This window comes from Temnothorax curvispinosus, unplaced genomic scaffold (genome assembly GCF_003070985.1).
Source record: "Temnothorax curvispinosus isolate PA1 unplaced genomic scaffold, ASM307098v1 QBEX01002202.1, whole genome shotgun sequence".
Classification (NCBI taxonomy): domain Eukaryota; kingdom Metazoa; phylum Arthropoda; class Insecta; order Hymenoptera; family Formicidae; genus Temnothorax; species Temnothorax curvispinosus.
In genome coordinates this window covers 25,439-38,931 of record NW_020211982.1, presented here as the reverse complement: position 1 = coordinate 38,931, position 13,493 = coordinate 25,439, and the positions used below count along the sequence as shown (strand labels likewise).

Below are 13,493 nucleotides of genomic sequence, written 5' to 3'. Positions count from 1 at the left end.
ATATAATATATAATATATAATATATAATATATAATATATAATATATATAATATATAGCACGCGTGAAAAATTGTAAACCCATGTGGCATCTCGTTTTGCGCGGAAAGTGTATGCGTGGAGGCAGAAGGTTCCGCCTTTCTGCGGGGGGCTCCACTACTATTAAATTAGACATATAATGTGCCTTGCAAAGTACATGCGTGAACTTTCCACGCGTGAAAAGTTGTAAACCCATGTAGCACCTCGTTTCGCGTGGAAAGTGTATGCATGAAGGCAGTAGGTTCCGCCCCCCTGCGGGGGGCTCCACTTCCAAAGAAACTGACCTAACCCAACCTAATTGTTTGTGGATGGAAAAGTATATGCGTGAATACAATAGATTCACACTTTTCCACCCACTACAAAAATATAATGAAAGATTTATTACTTTTACCAAAAAGTCTTGGTTACAATTACTGGTAAAAGTAATAAATTTACTATAATTTATCACATTTACCACCGTATGTTGAAAATTATGCATGATAACCGGTAATAGTCTAAGAGCTGGCTACAGAGAAGGCGACATGCCTCGGTCCACGAAATATCTTACCTGGAAAAGGTTCGATTGCTGCCGGCAAAGCGAAAGCTCGATCGTCAGAAGGCGCGCTAGAAGCTAAGTGGGTGGGCCGCCCGCCCAAACGTGTAAATTTTTCGACCAAAAAAACTGTCGATCAGCACGGCTGAAAATTTACATAGGTATCGAGGAGTATGAGAAAAAGCAGGGAAAAAATTGTCAGAAGAGTAAGTAGAAGCTAAAGGGTTGTCAGAAGCTGCCAAAGTTGCGAAAAATTTCGGCAAATTTACATGTTAAGCAAAACTTCTGATAGTTTGCATTTGTATTGTTTACGTATAGAATAAACTAAGTGCAAAGTGTCAGAAGGCAAAGTGGAAGCGATCGTAAGAAAATCGGGTGCAAAGTGCGAGAGCGTCTTTCGGCGCGCGGCGCAGCGCCCAGTGGACCGATCGCTTTTCTCTTGATTTTCACACCGTACATATTTCATAGCACTTCTGACATTTTATCTGAATATTCATAAAGGACTAAAGGAACTATTATTAAAATGTCAGAAGTCAATTGAGAAGAATTAATAAATTTAATTTTGCTTCCTCATAGAGGAAGCTTTGTAATGGTAAAAAATTTTTTTTTCGAGATTTTAAAGGAAATAGGTTTAGAATGTTCCAAAATGTCGAGAAATCGTATTAGTAGAAAATGTCCAGAAGTATGTATGTATGTATGTATGTGTGTGTGTGTGTGTGTGTGTGTGTGTGTGTGTGTGTGTGGTGTGTGTGTGTGCGTGCGTGTGTGCGTATGGATTTTTGTACACGTATCAACTTCTACAATTTTTTAGATACCGGGTTGAAGTTTTGCACACCAAATAGAGTATCATAGAAAGTATGTCCTCCTTTAATTTTATTAAAATTCGTCGACCGGTATGGATTTTAAGGAGATTTTCATTTTTCAGAAAAGCGTATTTTACGCTGTAGCTTTCTCAATATGTTTTTTCTCATACTCCTCGATACCTATGTAATTTTTCAGCCGTGCCGATCGACAGTTTTTTTAGTCGAAAAATTTACACGTTTGGGCGGGCGGCCCATTCACTTAGCTTCCAGCGCGCCTTCTGACGATCGAGCTTTCGCTTTGCCGGCAGCAATCGAACCTTTTCCAGGTAATTCGTGGACCGAAGCATATCGCCTTCTCTGTAGCCAGCTCTCCGTCTATAATTACATATAATTATTGAATTTATCACTTTTACAGTAATATATAGAGTAGGTAGTCCAACAATGAACCAGTAGTACACTATAAACCATTGCGATATTTCATAAATGTAATGTTGCCAGATTGTGCTTGTTGTCATGCAACGACATTTGAACCCCTCTTCGGCTCCTCAATCGGCCGGTAAATCGCGCGAAGAACGGCAGTTCGAGGCCACATTTTGTGTTTTTTAGGTGACAAACTAAGTTTATTTTCGTAAATTTTACACATTTTTTATGTTTTTGTTGTTATATCTATCATTTTTTTCATTGTTCTATAATTTTGAGTGTATATTTGGTTTTATAATTCTGTAAGCAACTTTATTCTATTGCATTATTTTACTGTATTTTTTAGAGATTATTGTAAAAAATGTTATATGGTCTACAATGAACACCATTTTGTCTTTTTACTATAGTTATTTGTGTTATAAGTCTTATTATTAAATTGACTAGTTGCTACAATGAATAATAATCTAAGTGAGGAAAAGTCTGACTAAAAGTAATAATTTTGATTGTAAGTTTCAAATAATAAAAACATAACATATAATTAAGTTTAGCAAACATATGTAATTAGCTTTAATTTAAAGTCATAATATTATCCTAACCTTACATTATTCATGTCTTATAATTATCTCTTCCCTAAATAAACATTTTGAAACATAGTAAAACTAAAATAACACTAACAATTCACAGGGAAAAAATATTCATATCTGATCATATATGAATGGCCATATATGGTCAGATATGGAAATTGGCCAGATCTGAGGATATATGATCTGATATTATTGTATACTAGCTTTTCGGCCCGCGCTTCGCGCGGGTATAAATCTATCTGTATATTAATTATATATGCTTTAAATTTACCCATTAATTTGAAACACTAAATTTGTTATTTTTTCTTCTTAAACTGTAATCTACATCTTCGTTTTTTTTAGATTCAACCTTTATTTTACTCTCAGTTTAATACTAATTTTTAATTTAAATACATTTTTTTTTATTTTTTAAAAGTTTTAATTTTTCATCGTGAATTTTTTAATATCCGTAAATTTTGAGATATGGGTTTTTTTTTTTTTTTTCGTTGGAGGAGGAAAATGCCTAATGCATACCCTAGGGCCGGTCCCTAGAGTTATGCCGGACTTGCACCGGCTAAAAACCTCCCCTGGCCCCCACCTTCGATATAAATAGCAGCTTTGTTACAAAATTTCTCGATATACAACATTTTTTGTAAAAGATTTTGAATTTCCCTCAATAAGTTGTCCTTGATTGCTGTTTTCATCGATCTTAATTTTGACATTATCTGTACACTTTATAGCAATCCCGGGGAAATTCTACCTTTATTTCATATGTAATTCTTTAAAATTCAATTATTTTCCAAAAAATTGGAAAAATTTTGTAACCGGTTTCCAAAAAAATCGGTAACAAAAAATAATACATTTTATAGCACTCCCCGATTCTACTTCTGTTTCATAAATTCTACCTCTGTTTCATATATCAGACAGACAGACGTCCGGTACTTATATATATAGATCAAGAAAATCAATTCATTAATGAAAAATTATCCATTAATAAAAAATTAAACTTATTCTCCAAAAATTAAAAAAATTTTGACACGACTCCTATTTCATATATAATTTTTTAAGATTTGGTCAATTAATTCCCGAAAAATTGGAAAAAATGTGTAACCGGTTCCCAAAAAAATCGGTAACAAAAAATTGTACACTTTATAGCAATCCCGGGGAAATTCTACCTTTATTTCATATGTAATTCTTTAAGATTCAATTATTTCCCGAGAAATTGGAAAAATTTTGTAACCAATTTCCAAAAAGATTGGTAACAAAAAATAATACACTTTATAGCACTCCCCAGAAAATTCTACCTCTACTTCATATACAATTGTTTGAAATTCGGTCAATTAATTTCCGAAAAATTTGAAAATTTTCTGATACCGATTTCCCCAAAGATCGGTAACAAAAAATTATATATTTTATGACAATCTCCGGGAAATTCTACCCCTACTTCATATAATTTTTTAAGATTCGGTCAATTAATTTCCGAAAAATTGGAAAAATTTTGTAACCGGTTTCCAAAAAGATCGGTAACGAAAAATTATACACTTTATAGCACTCCCCGGAAAATTCTACCTCTGTTTCATATATAATTCTTTTAAATTCGGTCGATTATTTCCCGAAAAATTAGAAAAATTAGAAAAATCGGTTTCCAGAAAATCGGTAACGAAAAACTATACACTTTATGGCACTTCCCGGGAAATTCTACCCCTATTTCATGTACCCTTGATAAAAATTCGGTCCACTAACGAATGAGTAGTTCGCGGTCAGACAGACAGACAGACAGACAGACAGACGTCCGGTACTTATATGTTAAAGATGTTAATATCTGATCAGGTATGATCAGGTACGAACTATATATTTATAAAATATGGACATATATATTTAAGTAAGTTTCAGAAAATTGTTATATATTTTCAAAAATTATTTTTTAAGAGTGCTATTATAAAAGTAGACTCCACGATACAACTAATACAAAAATTGTGCCGCTCTATAGTGCGAGACAGTGTCGTCTCTTTTGATACCGTTCTTATAACACTGTTTGTCAAATTTTAAATACGAGAAATAGATCCCATCGAATACTTTGATATGCAATATCTAATCTGATCATATATAATCTTATATGACTATATAGGTTCATATATGATTATATATGCTCTATATATGGGTATGTAAAACTTATATCTGTTCATATCTTATTTATATATGTTCATATACTGTCAGATATGAATATTTTTCCCGGACATTTTATTCCCGGATATAAAAGTCCGGGAAAAATATTCATGTATCTGACAGTATATGAACATATATAAATGAGATATGAACAGATATAAGTTTTACATACCCATATATAGAGCATATATATATAATCATATATGGTTATCTATCGCCATATATGATCAGATCTTGTGTCATGTGTAATGTACGATGTGATCATATATGGCGATAGATAACCATATATGATTATATATGCTCTTATTTATACATGGGCATGTAAAACTCATATCTGTTTATATCTTATTTATATATAAGTCGTTTTATTTTTGACCCAACTGGCCAATTGAAACAAGATTGCACGACGTTTCGACCGAATTCCGGTCCTTATCAAGTGCTTTAAGGAGGCTCTTACCTCGATCATAATATGACAGATCTTTATGAAATTAATATATGTTGTAAAGTGAACCACAACGGACCGATGCCCAAAACTTGAGCATAGGTTGACGATAAAAACTGTAAAAATATCAGTATTGAAATTCGCATTTTTAACACAGGGCATATGGTAAACACTAAAATTTTTACCGGAAATGATGTATTTTCTTGGCAAGTTTGCGAGCCAGGTAAACAAAAAACTAAGGAATTGTAGTTAAAATAATAATCTTTCTAATGATAAGAAGAAAACTTGGTGTTGACGATTAGTTATAAAAGATATTGTAGTTTTAATATGACGTACGAGAGGTTAGGACGAATGATCTTCCGAGTGTCAAAATCGCGCGAAGTTTCTAACCTCACTTGCACATGTCTTTTCTCTGCGCTGTATGGTAGCGGCATAATTATTCTCTCGCGCATTGACAACCTTTATTTTCGCGAATTTTCCTTTCATTTTCCCTCTCAGCATTCTCACATTATATCTTTCTTTTGGCTCCATCTCTTCATCGCATCATTCGCTACAACGCTACACGGCTACACCTCACTTAGCTGCAGACTGCTACAGACGACTGAGGCGACGTTGTGACACGCGCATGTTCTGCTCTTTAGCACTGACGTAGTCAACTGACTTATTGTATAAATTTTAATATTTACACTAATAGAACATATAACTTACTCTTACACTATGTAAAAATCATTATTTATTTTTTTATTTAATTTTCCGATAATTTTATAACCAATTATTAATGATAATTTTTCGGTTGCTACATTGATTAGAGCAGCCGGGTAAGAGCCTCCTTAATTCAAGTTACACCGATCCGCATAACAAACTTAATTGCATCGTTGACGTGGTGTCCTGACAACGTCAAGACAAACGCAAAACTAAACAAAAGAGAAAATAATACATTTAACAATAGAAAAACTATACAAAATCATTACAATATCGCGCTAGTCAAAAACAATAAAATCAATTAATACTGTAAAAATTAGTTAAAAGCTTACAATTCTTATGCGTTCCAAAACAAACGGTGAAATCAAAACGTCATATCGAGGCAGCCATATCGAGGCACAACGTCCGAACAGTAAGACAGTCAAAGTCGAAATGAAGTTGTCAAACGTAATCCGCGGATAGCAAACGGCGCTCTGGTGGAAAAACGAGCAGAACCGAATATACAGTGCCGACTAAGTAATACCAATGACACGGTTATAAATAGATGGCAGGCTCTCAGTATCGTTTTGTAAATTGATTGTGCAACCATGTTTTTTAATGAAAAACATTTCCGATATTTCTCTTTTTTTTGAAATGTTTTTCTTTGTATAAAATTTTCGGATGCTGCCACTTGAAATCATGATTGTGTGCAAGACGGTGTTTGTTCACAACAGAATGATTATCTACATTTCTCTGATATCACATCGATGTTCTTTGATGCGTGTTTCTAAATGCCTTTTTGAAAAGCAATCCTATAAGAAAACAACATCGAAAATCAACGAAGTGGCAAAGTCTTGGTTTAACATGGGCACATCAATGAGCAAGTTTTTAGACATTTGAATTGCACTAATGGGAATCTTCCGCGCAGTTACGGACTCCCGAAGATTCATAAAATTGGCTCACCATTACGTATAATTGTTTCCATTTTAGGCAGTCCGCTTTATAATATCGCCAGTCGTTTGCAAAATATTTTAGAAAAATCTGTTCCTGAACCTGAATCATATGTTAAGGATGGTTGGTCCTTTGTAGAATTGATTAGAGGAGTAAGAGTGGGAGACGGTGACGTTTTAATTTCGCTAGATGTCACTTCTCTTTTCACTAACGTATCTAAAGATCTTGTTTTGAAAGAGATTGAAGAGAGATGTAATTCCATCACTACAAAAACTGATCTCAGCCTTCCACAATTCTTGAGTGCTGTAGACTTGATCCTCAGTTCTACTAGTTTTATGTTCAACGGCCAATTTTATGAACAGATCTTCGGAAGCCCGATGGGGTCTCCCCTCTCTCCTATCTTGGCTGACATGGTCATGGAGGATTTAGAGAAGCATTTTATACAGCGCGAGCGGCTCAATTTCAGGATATCCTTTTTCAAACGATATGTGGATGATATTTTCGCGGTTGTTCCCGAGTCGGGTATTAGGGAATTATTAGACAGTTTCAACAATTACAACGATAGATTAAAATTCACTTATGAAATGGAAAGCAATGGTAAATTGAGTTTCCTTGATACCACGGTCATCCGCGAGAGAGGCTCATTGCTCACGAATTGGTTCCGTAAACCAACTTTCTTGGGCCGGTATATACATTATTTTTCAAACCATCCTATGAAATATAAAATTAACATCGTAAGGAATTTAGTTGATCGGGCGATTCTTTTGTCCGACGCGCGGTTTCACAAGTCTAATATTAGTAAAATAAAAAAGATCCTTATTAATAATTGTTACCCGAAGAAAGTTGTTGATAAATATGTCAATGTCCGGCTTGGCGAATTGCGAAATCGTAACAACAATGATCCTGTCAGTAGCGAAGTGGCCCAAGATCCTCGAAGGTGCATTACTGTACCTTACATAAAGGGCCTTAGCGAGAATGTTAGCCGTATAATGCGAGACATGAACTTTAGAGTTCTTCACACCATCCCGAAGAGATTGGATTGTGTCATTAGGAAGGGTAAAGACGGGTTGCCGAATCTCAGTCAGACTGAGTTAGTTTATAAGATTGATTGTGCAAATTATGATGCGGTATATATTGGCCAGACAAAAAGGCATTTAGAAACACGCATTAAAGAACATCGATGTGATATCAGGAAAAATGTAGATAATCATTCTGTTGTGAGCAAACACCGTCTTGCACACAATCATGATTTCAAGTGGCAGCATCCGAAAATTTTATACAAAGAAAAACATTTCAAAAAAAAAGAAATATCGGAAATGTTTTTCATTAAAAAACATGATTGCACAATCAATTTACAAAACGGTACTGAGAGCCTGCCATCTATTTATAACCGTGTCATTGGTATTACTTAGTCGGCCCTGTATATTCGGTTCTGCTCGTTTTTCCACCAGAGCACCGTTTACTATCCGCGGATTACGTTTGACAACTTCATTTCGAATTTGACTGTCTTACTGTTCGGACGTTGTGCCTCGATATGGCTGGTGACGTTTTGATTTCACCGTTTGTTTTGGAACGCACAAGAATTGTAAGCTTTTAACTAATTTTTACAGTGTTAATTGATTTTATTGTTTTTGACTAGCGCGATATTGTAATGATTTTGTATAGTTTTTCTATTGTTAAATGTATTATTTTCTCTTTTGTTTAGTTTGGCGTTTGTCTTGACGTTGTCAGGACACCACGTCAACGATGCAATTAAGTTTGTTATGCGGATCGGTGTAACTTGAATTAAAGCACTTGATAAGGACCGGAATTCGGTCGAAACGTCGTGCAATCTTGTTTCAATTGGCCAGTTGGGTCGAAAATAAAACGACTTATTTTGAATTATTTGCTGGCGACGGAAATTGTTTTGTTTATTTATATATGTTCATATACTGTCAGATATGAATATTTTTACCGGACATTTTATATCATTATATCCCAATCTGGTCATATATAGACAGATCTGATCATGTTTCATATCATTTCCGGTCGTATATAAACATATATACAATCATATACAGCATCGTGTCTTGTCATATATGATCATATACAGTGCCGATATAGTTATGTATGGCCACATATAATTATATCTGATAATACATGGCCGAACATTCTTTATATACGACCATGTGAGGCCAGATACGATTATGTATAGTGTCATATCTGCTACACATAATAATATGTATGTCTGACCATATATGAACTTATATGATCAGATCTTGTGCCATGTATAATGTACGATCTGATCATATATATTGTATACACACCCCTGTACACAATGAAACATTTGACATTATTTTAAAAAAATCGAAATTGTGGCTAAACTTTAAAAATAACTTATGAGTCATCTTATGTAATATGTAGCCAACTAAATTCATGAACTGATGCAAAAACACAGATCTCCAACTCAATAATTGAGAGATAAATGCTATCATAAAAAATTTTTTTTTATTTCCCGAAGTTGGGACCACGCGGATTTTATTCCTCACATCAAAAACAACTTATGTGTAAAACTTTAGGTCAATCAGGAGCAGGGGTCATTCGGAACTACACCTCTAATACAGTGACAAACATACTATAGCGCAGCATGGCACTAATACGAGAGTACTGACATTCGTTTGCTGAACGAGGGCAATGGACGGTTAATGTTCAGATAGCGCAAATGACAATACCTGGAATGGTTGAGTAGGCAATAAGAAAGTCCGCTTGAGTAGGGATGCGGAATGTTGAGACAAGCCCATCCGTTTCAGTACGCTCTTTGAGATTAATACCTGGATCCAGTTTATCACCCTGGCAAGCTTGTATAAAAAATAGCTTAGGTTTGCCAGCAAGACTCTGGCATTTATCGGCAGTGAAGTAATGCCATAGAGAATCCGCTTTATACGCAGTATCATGAGCGTAGAGCAATCCAAGTTCACCGTGACTTAACACAGCTATCACCAAGCAATCATGTTCAGAATGATCCATTTCCGCAGCTGTGAAAGTAATAATCTGCTTGTTATCACATATTTCACTTATATCCTACATGATATTTCATCTATAAAACATCAGACATTCTCTTTATACTTTTTATATATAACAAATGTTTCTTAAAGCGAATTCGGGCGCTTGCACTAGTGCACACTGAGTGCGCACTAAGGCTTGTTTATAATCTATTCTTATATTTAAAGTCATTTAAATACACATTTAAAAATTTTTTAGCCAATAAAACAATCTGTATATGGATCTATATGGATGCTGTACAAATCATTTTACAGACTAAGAAGTATTTGAGATGATCTGTAAATATAACAATTGATTAAGAACAAGCCTTAGTGCGCACTCAGTGTGCACTAGCGCAAGCGCCCGAATTCGCTATTAAATAACAAGTTTCTTAAAGAAATGTTGAATGTGCGAGTTGAACGTTGAAGTGCATCTTACCTCTTTCCAATTGTTTTACTACATCTTTGTGAGTTAAATTGTGAAAGTCGTTCACTTCAAAACCAAGATTTTTCAAGTTGAGGGTTAAATTTTCACAATCGACATTTGTACCGCAGCGAGGTTTAAGATGTGGGACAGTGAAAAATTCATGATTGAAGATGAGAGCTACACCACGCTTGGAATGATTCATATTATAGTATGTGGCATAACGCTGAGTAGGTGCCAATTGTGCTACACTGAGAGGAGAAACTGTGCTGCTCCTGTAAAAAGAATGTTGTCTTGTTGTTCCATATATTCTAACTTAAAACTTTTCCATATTAGATTCAGAGTCTATGACTATGTTTACACGGCTGCTTATAATCCAGTTTAATAACTACTGTAGGGGGGACCATTTAAATTTATCGTAGAAACTTGCCTTTTCTAGAGACCCTCCAGGGAGTCCCTACCAGGGATTCAAGCGCGAAAAGAATAATCGACTATGATTGGTCTATTTTCTTACGGCCTTACAATTACAACTAAAACATTGTTACGTGCAATGGCCTTAAGCCACCATATAAATATATATAGTCTGTATATGTTTTCTGGTACATGCTTATTTGCTACACATCGGATGCTTTCCATTTACTGATACAAGTTGACACAATTGTTGTTCTGTCTTTGTAACTAATTGAATGCAAAGAAAGATAGAACGACGTTTGTGTCGACTTGTGTCAATAATAGGAAAACACCTATTTACATCTGTATTCAGAGCCTGAATTTTACATCTCGTAGGGGAGACCGGGGCTATGTGTCCACACTTTACGCTTTTTTCAAGTTTACTAAAAAACTAATAAAGATATTTGGCTAAATGGTATAACCTTTCAACCTTGCTATTAAAAAAAAAAAAAAAAAACAATTAGAATAATTGATTTTTTAACATTTTAAAGAAACAAATTTTTTAAGTAGACAAGTCAAGCGTAGACAGCCCCATATGCGGGGCTATCTGTCTACATTCGAGGGGCTATCTGTCCACATAATATAAAACACATTTTTTATATTAATTTCTATATTTATTTATGATATTATTTATTATTAATAATATTGGAAAAACTGCCTAGTCGTTGGAATCAGAGAAGTAGTAGGCACTTTGTGTAGATTTTTTGATAAGTTTCCTGCGTAGAGCTGACTTTTTTTTATATACGGTGGCATCAAACTGATTTTGAGTCCATTGTAAAATCAATGTGATGAGTTTCTTTTGTCTCCTCAATTCTTTAATCTTTTTTTTTATTTAGAGCCTTTAGTTTATCCTCGGCAGCGTTTGAAATAGAAAATACTCAATAATTTAAGACAAACTCATATATTTAACTTGACGTGTATTTTTAAAATAAAAATTTGGTAACGATTCTTGAATCGCAGGATCAAGTAATTGCTCGTAGGTCATTTTTTTACAGTAGCGAGTGAGAGCCCGAACATTTATTCCAAAGTCTAACGCTGATTTTACGAAAAGATTCTCGCTCAATTTTTATTCTTTTAATCGCTCTAAATATAATTTTATTAGATATGTCTACCTTATCCGTCTTAAGGAAAGTCTTTCTTTTGTAGTTGCGCACCATTTATAAAAGAACAATTCGTCATTGAAGTGTGGACACATTGCCCCATCAAAAATAGAACAGATAGCCCCGACCACGTTTTTCAGTCGTTAACATGTTGCCACAATTTTAGATAATGCGGAAGTAAGATTTGACGCTTCTCACACCTGATAACTATATATTAATTGATAATATTATGAATTGCTTACTTTAATTTCAGTTAAACTACCGTCGCACAGCAAATTTTTCGACCGTCGAAAAATGTGAATAATTGTTTTCGCTTTTCTTTTAACGTATATATAGCGTCTGCGAGAGGTATCGCAAGAAAACAAACAACATTTAAATGTCTTACGTAGGGCATTTTTCAACTACTTGTTACAATGGTAGAGACATCTGTCTCTTAAAACTTGAGATAGCAGTACTGTGGACAGATAGCTCCGGTCTTCCCTATTCTTCATATTTTTAATACGACTCGCTTTTAATCTAAAGGTGGAAATTGCACATGATTCGCGAATCGATAAGAGTTAATTCTATGATAAAAATTGACAAAAGTCCATTTTATATAGCTGCATTTCGATATTTACTGTCAGTACTGAAAATCTATAGTATACGTGACATAAAATATAAAAAAATATAGATTTTCAGTACTGACAGTGAATATCGAAATGCAGCCAATGTTTGTGCCATGTTTGTGCAATCTAGTTTGCTTCCAGCAGTCATTGAACAATCATTACGTATCAAATAAACTTGTCTCATATCTTGCGTACGATAGGAGTAATCCGCTCTAATGACATCTTTCTTTGTTACAATACCAATATCGAGTTTAATTATTATAATATATAAATATGTATATATATATATATATATATATATATATATATATATATATATATATATATATATATATATATACATATATATATGCATATATACAGATATCTTGTTGTAGTTCAATTAATTATTGTAAAATTTTTTAATATAGACAATATGGAATCTTGCGACGATTCGCAATTTGTGTGATAGCGCAAATGTGTGCGCGTGCCTGGCAACGCAGGTAGACGAGAAGTTCTCGTATATACCTGCCGAACGATCCAAACGCGTCGCCTACGTCGTCGCGCTGCATGCCGTTATTCATGCTGCTGTTATTGTCGGTGGAGCACATGGTGTTAATTTTCGCGTAATAAGCTCACAGATCGCGGGAAAGAGCCTATCTCTCACTGCGCAGTTTGTGCAGTCACTTTGTCTGAACAAAATACGTAGCGTAGCCAAGCTTAGCAAGCACTTCGATAACGCTGAATAATACTGAACTGTACTGAACCCTGAAACGTGTAGAGACGTAGAGAGAATGGGTCCATCTAGGAGCACGACCACTCACTGAGCTGCTAAGTAACAATAGAATGTGATTGGTTCTTTCCTTTAGATCCAACCAGTCACACTTAAGCCAGAGGCACACGGAGCACAGTATGGGAGCTTTTCATTTAGCGACTCAAGTTGACACAAGCGTCATTCTGGGAGCTTTCCAGCAAGCGACAAGTCGACAAAAATGTTCCAGTAAGCAAGGAACATTAAATTAATGTTTAGAAATATTGACTTTATGTGTATTTTTTCAACGTTTTTTTAATAATACTAGACACTACAGACGCGCGCTTCGCGCGCGCTATTTAGCTTTAACATTATGCTATTACTATTACACTATTAACTCCTTGATACACTACACAACTGTCAAAGGCTGCGTTCGGGGAGCGCGCTATTAGCGCTATTGCATCATTCTATCTTTATCGCTCATCAAGTGTAGAACAAGGATAGAATAAGCAAATAGCGCTAATAGTGCGCTCCCCGAACGCAGCCAAAATATACAATGACAGCTGCAAA

The 13,493-nt window shown here is 34.8% G+C and overlaps 1 protein-coding gene across 1 annotated transcript; it reads right to left on the bottom strand.

Moving 5' to 3' along the window:
* Positions 1-8,518: 8,518 nt before the first annotated feature.
* On the bottom strand, positions 8,519-12,948 carry LOC112468895 (caspase-1-like). Its single transcript, XM_025038291.1, has 3 exons — positions 12,701-12,948; positions 10,054-10,313; positions 8,519-9,608 (listed from the first exon to the last, which is right to left on the bottom strand). Exons 1-3 carry the CDS (start codon positions 12,781-12,783, stop codon positions 9,283-9,285), a joined length of 669 nt encoding a protein of 222 aa, XP_024894059.1. The 5' UTR covers positions 12,784-12,948; the 3' UTR covers positions 8,519-9,282.
* Positions 12,949-13,493: the final 545 nt, after the last annotated feature.